Source organism: Podarcis bocagei, assembly GCF_964188305.1.
Source record: "Podarcis bocagei genome assembly, chromosome: 8".
Classification (NCBI taxonomy): domain Eukaryota; kingdom Metazoa; phylum Chordata; class Lepidosauria; order Squamata; family Lacertidae; genus Podarcis; species Podarcis bocagei.
In genome coordinates this window covers 23,096,573-23,113,391 of record NC_138133.1, presented here as the reverse complement: position 1 = coordinate 23,113,391, position 16,819 = coordinate 23,096,573, and the positions used below count along the sequence as shown (strand labels likewise).

General features: G+C 44.1%; 1 protein-coding gene and 1 long non-coding RNA gene across 4 annotated transcripts in view; one reads left to right on the top strand and one right to left on the bottom strand.

Moving 5' to 3' along the window:
- Positions 1 to 16,819, top strand: part of LOC308594084 — a 375,081-nt gene that overhangs the window by 229,360 nt on the left and 128,902 nt on the right. The gene's annotated exons all lie outside the window — the stretch shown is intronic.
- The window catches only part of CDH20 (cadherin 20), a 163,455-nt gene that overhangs the window by 38,082 nt on the left and 108,554 nt on the right, over positions 1 to 16,819 (bottom strand). For all 3 annotated transcript variants that reach the window (XM_081206304.1, XM_081206302.1, XM_081206303.1), the window contains exon 2: positions 9,922 to 10,298. In XM_081206304.1, coding sequence (XP_081062430.1) covers positions 9,922 to 10,176 — 255 coding nt within the window. In that variant the 5' untranslated portion in view covers positions 10,177 to 10,298. The remainder of the gene's footprint in view (positions 1 to 9,921; positions 10,299 to 16,819) is intronic.

Sequence of the window (16,819 nt, the reverse complement as noted above, 5' to 3'; positions counted from 1 at the left end):
CTATTGCCAGTGCCCATTATTTTAGCTAGGATGCCCCTTAAACACCTACTATGTATTGGAAAACAAACAAACGAACAACTATCTGAGTGGTATTATAGGATCCAGAATAGCTGTAATCTATAAATTAACATGTGCAAATTGAATGTAAATTCATTAGGAAATTGGTCTCTAGTGTCCACCAGTCTAATCAATCTTGATGGTGGACATTTGAGCTGATATTAAGGCCTGGGAAGGTTCATTTGGGTTGCTAGTTTGATTGTCTAGAAGCTGGCACCAGTCCAATTTGTGTGTGGAAGTATGCTGGAAGTAAAGGCAGAATGGATGCTCAGGCCTTTGCATCTCATCTAATAATAAGCTACCATATGACAGCTTTCTACGTATTCTTAGAAGAGCACACTGCCCAGAATACATGAAATATAGAAAAGGACGTGAGAGTTAAATCCATACCAGTTGTACATTATGGAAACACAGCATACAAAAGAGATGTTGAAAAACACACACCAAGCAATGTGAAAGAAAAGAATTTTGTACAGTCTTATTTCTATAGTGCTAGAATAGAATAGTGCTAAAAGTGTTGGATATTTTTCCTGATTCAAAAACAATAATGGACTTCACCACGCCTCTTTTCTGATCAGCCTGTTCTGTGTCAGTGGGGCTTTAATGAATGCAAGAGGTGAATGCAAAGTTTCACCAAGCAGAAGGCCTGACCTTATGACTCAGTGAATCTTTGGGGAATGTTGTTCTTCCTAACCTGTCAACGTCCTGATTTTGGCCTACATAAAACCTGCTCCTGCTTTTATTGAATTCAGAAGATGTTGTGTAGGTCACAGTCTGAATCAGCAATACTGCAGCTGTGATTGAGGAAACATATTAGAAAACTCCATATATTTCTGTTTAGCTAAGGAATCTGTTCTAAGCTCATTGCCACTGCAATGAATGGATCAAGACGACTAAAATGTCAAAATAAGAAAGGAGAATCAGCATTTTGCTCTCAGGGTTGCAGCGTAATATGAGGTCTGTGTTCCAAACAAGAAAGTTTGGTTGAGTTCAGGCAGAATGAGAGTAGGTGCTTAAAAAAACACCACCACCTTTGGCTCGCACCTTTCCTTACCCAGATATGCTGCATATGAAAATCGAAGGTGGATTCGGAAGTTGCCTTATACTGTGTCAGATCATTGATCTGTGTTAACTCAACTAGCAACAGCATTCCAAGGTTTCAGACAGAGATGAAATATTAAACTAAGAATCTTCTGCGTACAGTATCTGTGCTTTACCATCAAGCTACTTCTCTTTCTACCATGCTTCATGTTTGCTGTTGTATGAATTTAATCTGCAAATGAAACCACTGAGCATTGTGTTTGGCCATCAGTAAGTGCACAGCTTTGTTCATGGGGGAGAAAAACAACGGATATATTCAAAACTATAAGTTCAGCCAAGCAGAACTGGCTCTAAAGTTCAAATCTTAATCATGAACATCTGGGCTATAGTATCAAGTAAAAAAAGAGGAGCAGGTGCAAGGCACAGATGGAGATCTGTATTCAATTCCTAGATTTAGATTTGCCATCCTCTTCCATAACAGAATCCGTGGCAGCTTTGGACCTGACAGTGAGGAAAATGGCTGTCCCCAAACCACATCCACCCCCATGTTTTTATGATGATGTCTTATGTTTATGTTAATCACTCCTCTCTACCTTCTATGAAAATAGGGGAGGGAAACATTGACTGCAATGATGTCACATCATGCATCTTTTGAACCAAGCATTACCAGCATGATGTGGGTTGGTGGCAGCAACCGTGAGTCAAAATGCCAAGTGGGAAGCAGTCTACATCCGAAAACTAGATCCTAGAGCTTACAAAACGGAAAGGCCACCATGTCTTGCTTAGGAGTGCTGTATCATTGCTGTTGGAGACAACAAAATAGTAGATTAGATGGGCTCAAGTAAGTCTCATTCATCAAGGCAATTATTATATTAAGGAATATTTTGATAAAATGAAACCAGGGCCATCTTAAGCATATCCGGCGCCGTGGTGCGAAGATCCCTCCGGCGTCCCCCCCCATTTCCAGAATTGCTGACTTTTTTAAGGGAGGACAGCGCTGCCGGCGACGCGCCCAGCTTTGCGGGGCTGGAGGAGGCGGGCAGCGGCTGGAGGGTGGTTCCTCCAGCAGGGAAGAGGCGGAGGCTGGCCGCTTTGTGCCGTGGTGGCCATGGCAGGTGGAGGCTCCAGGCGTGGTGCTGCTTTGGCGTGCGAGGCGGGCGAGGGTGGCGAGCTGATGCTGGGAGGCACTGCATCCAGCCTCCGCCTCTTCCCCGGTGCCCTCCAGAACTTGGTGCCCTGGTGCCCTGCGCCACTAGGCTCTATGGGTAAGGCGCCCTGAATGAAACTCAAGGGAGAAATGTGCAAGCTTTGTCTTTCTCCCTGTCTTTCTCACCTTCAATTGTAACTATCAAGTATGTTCCTGTGCCCTTGGAAGTGCCATAAACATGACTATGGGGATGGGAGAATGGCATTATTATTAACAGAGATGAGACAGGACTGGTTTTTTCCAAGTGCCTAAATACACTACCCTACATCCTGGTCCACTAAAACTACTGCAAAACATATTACAAAGGGTGCTGGAAATTACAGCCAGGGAGAGCTGTGCTCACAGTTGTTTATCTCCTCATTGCAAATTCATCCCATTTTGAACCAGCAAACTAAACTGCAGTAAATTAGCCGGCGGCATAGACGCAGGTTGTGAATCTGTGGTGCTATATAGCCACACAAGATACATTAGAATACAAACTGCCCTGTGTGTAGGATACAGTGCCTTACAATTAGCGATGACTTTGCAGTGTGGAACTGGAGAGCTTGCAATGGTGAACTTGTGAATTTGTCCCTGTGCTAATTAAGCTCAAACTTCAAGAAAGTTCAGGCTTGGCTCCTAATAAGCGCACGCTGTTGCCATAACTCTCTCACATCTCAGCTATCTGTTCTCTTTGCCACAAATGTGGCAGGCATCACCTGAAGTGACCGGGAGAGCTTCATTACTTCCTGTCATCTGAAACTGAAATTGCAGCATCCTTGGGCCATGAATTCATGGTCCATTTTCCAGGGTGCTTCAGAATTTAGAAAGGGCACCAAGGCACCCTGGAACTTGCATGCCCCAGCAATTTTCCCTCTTCTCCTTTGCCCAAACTGTTGTTTAAAATGATTGACTGTGGAAACCCACGTGACTTCATGAGTATTTATGACAGTATCATGTCAGATTTAACTTCATGGTATTACTGACAAAATTTTATGTGTCACCACTGCAGCCAGCATCACTGTGGGTAAATTGAGGCCAAAGGCTGAGAGGCAAAGGAGGCGGCAGCAATGAAGGACACTGAACAGCAGCACTGAAACAATAAGTAAGTGTTTTATCAAAAAGTGGATGTGCTTTTTGAGTATGATATATGATAAGCAGCTTTGTATCAACTGTATTTTAGAAGTATCGAAGCTTTTAGGGTTAAATTCTTTAGTGCTGAATGAAAATGCTGGCAAAATAAAAAATTGGATGAGCTTCTTTACCAGTATTAGCAAATGCTCTTTATTTGCATGCACAGGTATTGCTACAAAATGGCAAGAAAAGCTATGTTTGCAAAAAATAAATTCATGCATGCTTATCTACAAAATTGCTTGTTAGAGCAATTCTGATTCCATAGTAGAGTCCATCTGTGAATTTTTTAAAAGTCAGTATGACACACACCCACCCCAGAAAATACTTGAACTTTACATATATAGTAGTTTAGAAGGTTTAGATGCTGCATCTTAATAACTAAAGCAAATAGACACTGCTGATCTGCCCCAGAACAGAATTTAAAATCAATGAGACCACTTGGGAAGTAATCTGAGGAGAGCATACGATGCATTAAGAAATATGATCAGATTTGCCTTCTTGTACTGGGAAACTTTAAAAGCACTGTATGTTCATTTTAACCAAGCCAGCCATTGACACTACTGAATGCATCCAGATAAATTAAGAGTTTTGCAAGTTCAGAGAGGGCTCTTTCTCCTGCCACCTGAGTTACTTTTAATTGGAGTCACTAAGGTTGGGACTTGGGATTGATGTGTAAGTATGAAGCCACTGTACTGAGTGAGCCCATCTGCTCATCTATTCCCCCCCCCCCCCCAGCCATGCAACCTGAAATCCTTGTAAGTGGAGGAGCCAAGATTGAAACTGGGGTCTTATGTAATGTCATTGAGCTATGGCAACTCCAATATATTATGCATGCAAAGCATATCACTGAGGAACTCTGGGAGTTCTCATAGGGTGCATAGAGTTCTCTCTCTCATGTACAAAAACACACAGTTCTCCGGGTGGAGAACAAGAAAAGCATTCTGGTATATCCTCACATAACTTCACTAAATATAATTTTTCTTTGGGGGCAGCACCAGTAAAGGATGACTTCCAGTCTGAATTATTTTGCAGGCTCCAAAAAACCAATTCCACATAGGCAAATCCCACTTGGCTTTCCCAGACCCAAGCCCATGCTTAAAGTAGATCTTTGTATCTCATCCCTTGCATACTAATAGTATATAAATAGAGAAACTATCATTTTAGTTCATATTCTGATCCCAGGATGTGCAGATAATAAGAGTGCAATGTTTATTAGATTATTGTTCTGGCAAACGTCAAACAAGAATGGACAACGAACGATGTAGGTTCTAGGACAATAGTTGTTACAAGAATAGAATGATGGGAAAAAGTAATTAAGCATGCCAGTGTTCTATGAGACAAGAATGGAAGCTGGTAGACTTTGATGTCAAGAAGGTACAAACGGAAGCTGTCTGGCAAAAAAAAAACCCCAAATGCATACCCTTTGACCAAAACATTTTCTAAGTAATATAGGAAACACAGCTAAGTGTGTTTTCTCCAGGTCTCAAACAAAGTTAAGGTGGAAAATTATTCTCAACTTTGCATGTAGCCAAGAAAAGCAATATTGTAAGTGATATAACTGACTTTACTTTTACTGTCATAAGAATGCAGACATTCATGAAAGACAAAGGCAGACTAGTGATTCAGGCTATCATATATTGTGTTTATTTTTTGCTGCCTGCTAGCCATTTGAGAATTCCCCCCACTGCCTGTTTTTATATAATGTGCCACTGAAATTACATTTTGAGTGTGTTGATACTGCTGTTCTAAGTCGGAACTTAATCCACGACACCCAAACTCAAGCCAACTTGAATCAAAAGAGCCATCGCAGATGGAAAACAAGAACAAAAAGGTGAAAGCTTGAGTTATAGGCATGAAGAAGTCACTCTGAGGAGACGCTTCACTGCCAAAAGCCCTTTTCAGGCATTACAAGCTTTCCTACCTGGAGAAATTCATGCTGTACCTGTTAGAAAAGTCACTTAAATCAGTGTTTCCCAACCTTTTTTGGGCAAAGGCACACTTGTTTCATGAAAAAAATCTCGAGGCACACCACCATGCCAGATGGGGAAAGGTCACTTTTTACTTATGTAAAAAAAAAATAAAAAAATAGTAACAGCATAGAAGGTAATGGTTAGGCTAGCATCCCTCTTCCAAATATGCTAGGTTTTTATTTGCAGGGACTGTTCTACATGGGAAAGCATTCAGCACTGTCATTCTCCCATCTGCCATCTGAATTGGTACTATTCTGGGTCAACTTACTCTGCTGCATGTGTAGAAGGGACTTGGTTAAGTAGATCGTATGTGGTATCCAGTGGGGAGGTTGAAAAGCTGGATTAATAATGAGCCTGCATTGAGGATTTGTCTTACCTTTTTTATGGCTTCATAGCAGGGTGTTGCTTATCACAGTGTTGTTTTAATAGGAGACACATTGCCCTGGGATCTTGCCACTGCTATACAGCTAGGAACCTGATATTATTGGTAAGGGCCTCTGTTTGCTTAGGCATTTTAATGCTTTTTTAAAAAAATGAGTAAACATTTGTGTTTCAGCAGCAGCTGGAGAGACAGGAGACGAGAAATTTAAACAGAGTGGGTTCTAGGCAGTGCCCCCCCTTCACCTGGAAAAGGCAGGAAGAACTCTTTTGGGCTGCCTCCAAATTCTAATTTTCTTGAGTGCCACCTATAGGAGAACCATGAGTGGGTTAGGATGGCGGGCCAGACCTCGCCACCCTTTGGTGCCAGCCGTGATCTGGACAACTCAAGCCGTTGCCTCTGACTGAACCCGTTATGATTCTGCTCACAACCCCCCATCCCTTGGCAGGCCAGCGGGGTGGGGGGTGGGAAGGGGAGATAATATAGTGAAAGGGAAGCAATAGGGGCTGGAAACTGTGGTAGCAGCATTTCCGGCTGAAGCGCGAGATAGAAAATGTTATCAATTGCTTCTTCTTGTACAACTGCAGCCAGATCCTACCCGTATTTACTCTGGAGTAAGCCCTAGTTTGTTCACGGGGTTTTGCTCCCGCGTAAGTGTGCACGAGGGATGGCAGCCTTAAATATCGGGGAGACGCAGGAGTCGCCTGCGCTGCTGTAATTCCCCCTCCTTTTGGGGAGGGAGGCGCTGGGCTACTGTGTTTACTTGGAAGTCCCACGGAAGTTAATGCATTATTAGGCTACTACTGGCTTAAGCTGGTGCCCGCCTTCATCCCTAGGCGAGAGGCACAGAGTTCTGTTCCGCCCGGGCGCTGCCTCTTTAAACGAGCGTGTGGTTGAAGAAGGCGCTTGCCCAGCTCCCCTCTGCGCCTCGGAGGGCGGGTTTGAGCACGCGCATTGCGCCGCCCTCCCGCCCTGCGGCGCCGCCGTCTCGCGCTCCTCCCTTTTGCGCGCGCTGCCCCGCCGCCGCCCCATTGGCCGGGTCCTGTCAGCTGATCCTGTGTTATTTCCTGTGTGTGTGTGTGAGGGGAGAATGGAGAGAGAAACCTCGGCACCACCACCGCGGAGCCGCCCCCGGCTCGACGCGGATCCTCGCCGCCGCCGCCCCGCCTCTCGCCGCCCGACTCGCCCGCCTCCCTCCCACGGCACACCAGGCAACGTCTCGCGGCACACTAGTGTGCTGCGGAACACCGGTTGGGAAACACTGACTTAAATAATGCAGACTCCAGAGAGAAAAGCCCTGATAACACCAAGGAAAACTGAACAAAAACAGTGTACAATTGAAAAAGAAATGAACAGAGAGGTTTTTACTTTCTTACATTAGGCCTTGAACATTCAACCAAAAATACAGGGGCAAAGTTCCCTCAGAACTACACAGCCAATCAGGATATTTACCTTGGTGAATATCATGTGGCCTTGCTTGGCTGCTAAGCCACACCTGCAATAGTCCCCCTCTTGGCTAGTTGACTTCAGCATTAACCAAATTAACCATTCAACCACAGAATGAGCTTCTCTTCTGCATCTCCAACAGTACCTACCTACTGAATCCATGGGCAGGGGGCTATTCAGCAAGTGCAATGTGGGGTGGGGCACTCTCTTCTCCTGTTCTGCTCTGTGTGGAAGCTATTCATGTCTGCATGCTCTGTAACATCTAGGACAGGCACATTCAACTTCCAAGGGACTGCAATCTACTCCTGCTATAAATAAACTGGCAGTGATCTACCCGTTGGATTGACCAGAGTTGTTGAGTTTTTTTGGGAGGAGGCTTCACCAAAGATGTTGAGCTTTTTTGGGGGAGGAGGATGAGCCAAAGTTGGAGAGGAGGATCCTGCACTTGACCATGATCGACCACAGACACATCACGATTGACCGGTTGGACGTAATAATAATATAATAATTATTTGTTATTTACAGCCTGCCCATCTGGCTGGGTTTCCCCAGCCACTCTGGGTGGCTTCCAACCGAATATTAAAAATACAATTCAGCATTAACTGTATAATTAAAGTAAAAACACAATACAGCATAACATCCCTGATCTAGGACAACTTGCCCAAATTGGGATGTCAATACATTATGAGTTTCCCCACTTCTGCTGTATATGGTTGCCTGCCCCTGCTAAAGGGCAGGGAAATGCAAACTGCAGTGACATGAGGACAGTGATGAGCTATCCCAAAAAATGTTGTCTTCTGTTGCAACTGCACATTTAATATAACATGCCCACTTGTGCTGTTGCAACTTCTTTTTTCCTCCCTGCCTCCCTCCCTCCCTCCCTCCCTCTCCTAAACCAATCCCTTCTGTATCAATATAACCTGCCTATGTTCTGAACCCGGAGCTCTTCCTATAAAGACTGCCAGAGAGTTTCTAAGGGTGACATCAATTACACCAGATAATTGTTAGTGCTGATCTTTTGGAAAAAGGCAAATCATCGATAGCCTTTCAAAACAGACATTATTCACAGCTCAAGGTGACACCTGTCGGAAGCTCTTAGGAACTGAAATAAATTAGGTGTCCACCGATACACTGCCTGAAGGAGAACAGCCTGGAAAACCTGTGTGGTGCCAGATCTCCTCTTCTTCCAAATTCCACCTCAAAAACCACCTCTTGGGTGGAGACTTTGGCTTAGCCTCTTAGTCCTACCCCAGAGCCAAAGCTAAGTGCATTTGTGCATATCCATCCTTTTACCTTCGTCAGTTCCAGCAATCAAAATTTAGATTGGAAGATCCTCAGGAGAAAATGTGTGTGTGTGTGTGTGTGTGTGTGTGTGTGTCCTATTATATATTTGCCTAAGGCAGCAGTTTGGCACTGCAGACTACAGCTGCACCATCACAGCAGCAATGGAGGGCTGCAGTGGCAGGCGGCCCAGGCAAGCCACAGAGCAGCTCCTCAGCAAACATCCTGCTCTGCCACTGCCGTCGCCACTGCCCACCTCGCCAATGACAGTGTTTCAGCCTCAGCAGAAGGGGGAATGTGGAGGGAGAGCTGCCTTGGCCTGTTGCAACTGTCTCACCTGGGCTGATGGCTGCCACCCATATTTTTAGACCTCATTTGTAGGTCTAAAGGAAGTGGTGTGGGTGGGTGGGTTTGTTTGTTTGTTTTTTGGCAAAATGGGAGCAGGTGGGAGACTTGGCAAGATCTACATGATCTTGGAGGCTGAGGAGGTCTAGGGGGCACTTGAAACGTTGGGGAGGTAGGCGGAGTTCACACTCCTTTGTACCCCTGACATCAAAGGTGGAAAGGAAAAGCGGGGGGAGGGTCGCCAAAGGTTGTAAGGGCAGGCTATACAACCCTTACCGTTTTCAACCTCCGATGGGAGTTGGGCAGGGCAATGAGGCAATGATGTGATGTGATTGACATGTGGGTTGTTCTGCCCGCCTGTCAAAGTTGGCTCATAGGGTATGAAACAAAAATGTTCCCCATCCCTGGTCCAACGGCATAGTGGTGTGGGATTTGATGAGAGTTGGGTGGCTGCTAGCAGGTGAGGCTGTAGGTAAGGCTGCTGAGCATCATGTCTCCGTGACTTCCCACACTGCGGAATGGAAACATACACCATCATGTGATAGACAACAATCTCATGACTGAAAACATGGAGCAGGAATCTTAACAGGCACAGCCCTGTGTGTGTGTGTGTGTGTGTGTGTATCTATATACGTATATATCTGAAAGGCAGCGGGGATAATACCTGAAGGAGCATTTCTACACTCAACATTTAGCCTAGACACTGAGGTCCTGCTCCAAGGGCCTTCTGGTGGTTCCTTCGCTGTGAAAAGTGAAGGTATAGGGAACCAGGCACAGAGCCTCCTCGGTAGTGGCACCCACCCTGTGGAACACCATCCCATCAGATGTCAAAGAGATGACACCTTTAGGAGACATTTGAAGGCAAGTATAGGGAAGTCTTTTAACGTGCAATGTTTTATTATGTTTTTATATATGTTGGAAGTTTCCCAGAGTGGCTGGGGCAACCCAGTCAGATGCGCGGGGTGCAACTACTACTAATAATAGTGATAGTGATATAATAATAATAATAATAATAATAATAATAATAATAATAAAAAAGTACTACATACATAGCGACACCTTGATCCCCCCATGCCACTTACCTTTCCCACATACAAAGGATCCGTTCCAGTGTATTCTTCCAAAACGAAGAATTGGTTCCACACCCAGCTCCTCTTCATTCGCAGATGCAGAAGCAAGTTGTCCGAGAGGCTGCCTTCTTGGCCTTTGCTGGGTGGCCTGCTGCTCCCAGATAACACAGCCGTAACGAGGTTCATCATTAAGCAACAACTTAAAGATATACTGAGTCCGAGCCACTTCCTCGCTCTGTCCATTTTACACGAAGTTCGCGTAGCCATACCAGGACAGTTTCCAAAAGTTGGAGCCGGGTCCTTTAAAGCATCCAACAGAAAGGCCTCTGAAACTCCCAAGCGCAGTCTTTCAGTGCTATGAAGCCAGCCACGTTAAGGACAGTAGTTTCCTGTGAAATAAGAAAACAAACACCAATCCTACTGTTCAAGTTTCCATCAAGGAATTTTGAGAGCATAGTTTCTTTCTTTTTTTTAAGAAAAAAGGGTGGGGGTGGAGAAAGAAATATGTTTCATGCAGTATTTAATCCCTCTCATAAAACTGTGATAACAAGTTAATCCTCTTCCAAAAAAAAGAAGGCTCTTTGCTTATAGCATGCATACTACACTCCCAAATGAAGGTAATGTTTGATTAGCTAGAAAAAAAGACTCTGGCGGTAAGCTAAGGTAGGTGTCAGATCTCACTATATAATTGAGTGGCTTGAGTGAACAGAACATTTTTGAGAGAAATATTTATGACCAGACAGCACCGGCAGTATTTCGAAGGAGGATTCACTTCATAAAAGTTATAATAGATACCGATTTGACTCTCTTTTTTCCCTCCCACCCAGCATCCTTCTGCAAAATTCTGCATGTCACCTCACATGTATATGCATGCACACAAATATTACAGACACGCTGCAATGCTTTGATTCAATTTTAGCAGCTGCAAATTATTTCTCACTTTATTCTTTTAGCACCCAACCTTCCTCTGCTTCAAGCCAGGCTTCACACTCTGCTGCCTGCTCTCTGAGGAGTTGGTCACCGCAGCTAATGTGACATTTCTAGAATTCTGAATAGCCAGTTAATCATTATATCTGTCACAAAAGGTCTCAGGATGCTGATAGCCACATGCTACCGTAGCATATGCCTCAGTGAGTCAAGCGAACAACTCCCCCCCCCCCCTTCCACCTTGAGCCTGAAAGACTCATTTAGACCAAGGAATGTTGACCTCCATCAGAGGAGACTTTCTCATCAGTCAAAGATCTTTTGTTGTCATGAAGTTAGATTAGCTGGTGACCTCACTCAGGCCATGTTTTGTAGCAGTCTTTTCTTCCCCTGTTTTGCTAAGTTTAATGAGGTGGCACTGCACTTCGCTACTCTTGTCAGTGCAGTTAGCAAACATCCTCTGTGTGTTTCAGATGTTCATTTTCGGGAGGGGAGGGCCCTTTGTGTCCTCTGAGGGCAAGTGAATTCTTTACAAAGCCTAATATTGATCTTTTTTTAAAAAAAGTCTTTAAAGTCTATTACGATTTCACTCTACTCTCCGTTGTGAAATTAGGTTGCTGTTTTGACAGACTGCTTAATGTTTTTATCTAGAGATGATGATTTTTTTAGAATTAAAAAACCCCCCGAACACCCCACATACGCAGCAGGAGATGCAGCCAGGCTCATCAAACTCATAACAGAAGCAAGGGCTATTATGAAATGATTATGATGTGCAAAAAATATGTAAATATTAGTGGAAACTTATGAACATCCACAGATCTAAGCTGCTCCCCACAGCCTCTCTGTATCCATCTCCCTCACCTCCCAGTCACACAACTCTTCCTTTCAAAAACAGATTGGTATCTACAGCAGGAGCTAGGAATCTTGAGGGTGTACTCTATGCTAATGTGAAAGTAGTAGAGGGGACATGTTTTGGTTGTGAGCCCCCAGAAGCACCTATCTGACTGGCCGTTGTTTAATGCAGGACTGGAAAGGTACGTAGGCTAGTTGGACAATAAAGTTGGTATATTTTCTCTCACACATCCCCGATCACACTCAAGTGCATATGCTCGTCACTCATCCTATTGTCCCAAGACATTATACTGCTTTTTACCACAGCATTCCATGTAGGGTTCTCTGACAGCTTCTATAAGCTATTAGGTGTCAGGAGAGAGACACACAGGGAGTCCAGATGTTTCCTTGTCTCCTCAAGTGACAGCCAAGTCCAATGTCTAGAGAGGAGTTGATTGCAAACAATATTGAGCATGGCTGAATTTGTTTTGTGAAGGGAAGTAATTTTGGAACAACTAGCTTGCATTCCTGGATGCCACCTGGAATTCTTATCCTCTCCTGCTTCATGGGTGATTGATGAAGATCTTACAATACAACATTCTGTCTGTGACTCAGGGTGAGAGTTCTGTACGGTGGCATGCGGCAGAATTTGTGTCCTGGATTTTGAGGGAGAAAGGTATAAATGTCCAATCTACAGACTTCTTGAGTAAGCAAGGTATGTTGAGCCATGCGTGCATGAAGTTTCAGCTTTCTATCTGTTGCGAAAGCGCCTTAAGAATTTTGATATTCCTGTCAGCGATGTGAGTCAGTGAGTTTCACAGATTCTCTTACTGACAGCACTATCAAAATTCTTAAGTATGATGATACTGATACAGCTATGGATATATAGGCTGCTGTATTTCATCTCCTGTGGAAATCTATGTCAAAACTTCCATCAGCTTTGATGGGCCCGGACTGTTCTCTTTGTGTTCCCAACAGACACTTGTTCAAAGGTTTGCAATCAACCCTTCTACTGATCCCCATGGCAAAATGATCTTTGAATATGAGTCACCAGAGGTTCTGCTTAAAGTCATCTTGCAAGCAGTCTTGTTTACTGAACATCTGTGATCATCAGCAAAGCTTAGGATAATAAAGAAAACAAATGATCAAGCATTAAACCCATTCTCACTGGAAACAGTTTGCTCATGCCAGTAAAGTTAATTGTAAGATCATTCTCTGTGCATGAAACCTTATGCAGCCAGAACACCACCATCCATGCACAAGAGGAACAAATCAGCAAGGTTTTCAAAAGTACAATACTGTATATCTATCTCTCTATCTATCTGGGGACACAAACAACAACAGAGCTCAGTGAGGATTGAGCATGCTTTGTGGGCGTGGAATGCTAAATACCTGTTGTGGGAAAAGATGGAAAAGTAGGGGAGAGGGGGGATGAAATGGAGTATCCAGGATAAGGCCATGACTGGTTGGCTGGCATCCAGAACAGCAGCTGCCAGATTCTGACATATCCTCCTCCCAGTCTGCTCCCTCTGACCACTCATTGTTGTCCCACCACCAATCCCCTGGCTGTGAGCCTTCTTCACTTGGGGGTTCCCTGGGGGCCCCCCATCTGGTGCCTCCCACCACTCCTTGGCATCCAGCCAGTCCTGCTATTTGCTGGAGCACTTGTGCAGTCCAGGGCCTGGCCTCAACACCGCCCACCAATGAGGGTGAGTGGACTTCTCTAGTGAATTAATTTATGTACCACTACAGTATAAACTGGGGGTGCGGGTGGCGCTGTGGTCTAAACCACTGAGACTAGGGCTTGCCGATCAGAAGGTCAGTGGTTTGAATCCCCGTGACGGGGTGAGCTCCCGTTGCTCAGTCGCAGCTCCTGCCAACCTAGCAGTTCAAAAGCACATCAAGGTGCAAGTAGATAAATAGGTACCACTCTGGTGGGAAGGTAAACGGCTTTCCGTGCACTGCTCTGGTTCCCCAGAAGTGGCTTAGTCATGCTGGCCATGACCTGGAAGCTGTACCCTCAGCCAGTAAAGTGAGACGAGCGCTACAACCCCAGAGTCGTCTGCAACTGGACTTAAATGTCAGGGGTCCTTTACCTTTACCTTTACCTTTACAGTATAAACTTGGAATATCCTGGAAACAGGGATTAACACTTTACTAATTTTTCTTTGTAAAACAAAGAAAATAAATGCATTTTACTAAATAGGATAAAAATAGCATAAAACCTAGCCCCCATGAGAGTTCTCCCAGCAGCAGCTGTTCTGCCATTCTAGAGATTGGGGAAGGATGTGAAACGGTGGCAACGGTGGGGATGGGCTTTGCCATAAGGGAATTATTGGATTATGGGAGCCCAGGATCAGGAGTTATGGCTTCAGCCCTGTATGTTCGAGTCCATTAACAAAGTTGCTCCCCATGAAATCTAGTTGCTGACAAGGCCAATCCACCGAAAAGCGCCATAGAAACAGCAGCAGCACTTAACACCACCAATATTTCTCAATAGGGAGAGGAAAGCCTTCAATTTTCCTGGAGGTCATCTAGATTAAGGCTGAAATCCTATGCACATTTACCTGAGAGAAGTCCCACAGTGGGACTCGCTTCCAAGTAAACATACATAGGATTGCCCTATTAAAATACAGTAAGATATACATTTTACCATACATTAATAAAAAGTCTTACTGATTCCTTAAAAATAGAACCTGCCTTCACACAAAAACAACTGCATAATTATTATTTTTGGCATTCATCAAGAGGAGATCTTATTGGAAAGGGCATAAGTACACATTGGTTTTGATTAACTGGATTACACAAGCCTTTTGAAAATCATCTGTCTCGTGTGTGCAGTATTTGCTTATTCCTGCCAAACACCCAGTAGTTTGTCCATTGCATGTTAATGCAGACTGGTGCAGTAACTTGGGGGAGAAGCTTTCAGTGCTTCGGTGTGGATTAGATGCAGAGTACCCAACAGCCTTATAGGATCGTGCTCCTTCATCAGTATTATTACTATTTTTAGTTGTTTTGATTAATTAGCAGAGCAAAGGTAAGATGCACTCTGCATGCATGCATGATTAATATAGCCATTTAGTTAGGTAGTAAAAAGCAATTATAGGTCAATACATACACTCTTATAATCAGTTGGTTTTTTTAAAAATAAAAATAAAGGCACTCTTTTGCATTTATGCGGTATGGTAGCGGATGAATTAGAGCTTTGCTAAGGGAGGGTGTAAACACGTGTGAGGGATGAGCAGCATCAGTTCCTGCAGTATTTCCAATTTGCCCATTTTCCGCGGATCATTATCACATATCTTTTTGCCTGGGAGGTCTGTCATTATATAGAATTGAATCTAACCATTAATGATAATCCCTGCCTTATTTGGTATGGGGGGGAGGCACTTTTTTTTTTTTGCAGTTAGCAACGCGGTAATTTTTTGGTGCAATTCATAACTGGAGGAATTTTGCTCAGCTCTACTGTTGATATCCCGTCTCTCAGTCCTGCCACCCTCACAGGAATGCTTGGTGGGTAGAGGCAGTTCTAGGGGGCTGTGACCAGTGTGGTTGCATCAGACCCAGAGCAGACTTCGCCACTATTACTCCAATGGAAGGCAAGAGATTTTGAGTGCAGTTCTGTGTATGAAAGCTATTTCCAGGAGGGAATCAGGAGTGCCATATTGGAAGAATTGTTTCAGTTCAAATACTCTTTTAAGCAGCTTGAGGGTTTTTTTGTCACAGCCCCATCCTCCTCAAATAAATGCATACATTTCATATATTTAAGGTTGACATTATACAAATACAGGGTGCTTTATAATACAGTATACATCATTATTAATCACGCTGTATATCTAGGAGCAAGTCCCATTGAACCCTATAGGGATGACAACTGAGTAGACATATAGGATTGTGATGGAACTCCCCACTCAAATGTTAACAGAAGCCACCAGTTGCACTGGTTATATACCCCCCCCCAAGTGCCTGCATTTCAACTGAACTCTCCAAAATTACCTCTACACCCAAGCCTTTCTACCCCCGCCACATCAACACACATTCATTCTGGCAAAAGTGGGTGGTATTCTACGGTAGTCCTTAGACTAGACTCATTGAAGTTAATAGACACAATTCAGTTAGGTTCATCAATTTCAGTGGGTTTTCTCAGAAGGACTTAGCTGAACACAAAGTTAAATACTCCAAATATAAATCAAAAGCATTGGGGGGGAGTGGCAAAGAAAACTGTATAGGATAGCAGAAAAGATGTCCAGAAGCCACTTAGTCACTGGAAATATATTGATATTATCGTTGGGGACTGGACAAAGCTGGACCATCCCTTTGGAGGGTTTTTTTTTTTGGGGGGGGTTGGGGAGGTGTTGAGAAGCTTAGCAGGGCTATGACCCTTTTTGCCTGTAAGAAAGAGGGGCATCCCTTAAATGCTCCTTTGCCCCCAGTAACCAGTGTCCCTGTGGTCTCTTCAGTACAAGGATGACATATATAACAACAACAACAACAACAACAACAATTCTGCTCTGGAGGGTAGGACACAAACCAATGGCTTCAGGTTACAAGAAAGGAGATTCCGACTAAACATCAGGAATAACTTTATGACAGTCAGAGCTGTTTGACAGTGGAACAGTCTCTCTCGGGAGGTTGTGGACTCTCCTTCCTTGGAGGTTTTTAAGCAGAGGTTGGACGGCCATCTGTCATGGATGCTTCAGTTTAGATCCCTGCACTGCAGGGGGTTGGACCAGAAGACCCTCGGGGTGGTCACCTTCCAATTGTATGATTCTATGGTTCTTTGATTCTATGAACCTGCCCTTCACCCTAAGGACCCAGGGTGGGTTGCAACACTAAGACACAACATGAAAGACAGTATAAAACAATTTACAATCACAGAGTGATTTGATCTAGAGAGGTCTCCAGTTGCACAAGTGCTGGATATCCTTTAATTATATGAATAACCACTCTGATATTTAGGGAAAGTTTGAATGTTAAAACTATCTCAGCTCTATTTTAGTGTTACAGGGGGCGGAGAGGAGCAGAGTTATTGGTTTGTTTTTGTTCTATTTTTTATTATGTACTTTGTGTGTTTTTTATCTTGTATGTTTGTGTTCTGAACTGCCTTGAGATCCATGGATGAAGGGCAGTGTACTAGCTAGCTAGCTAACTAACT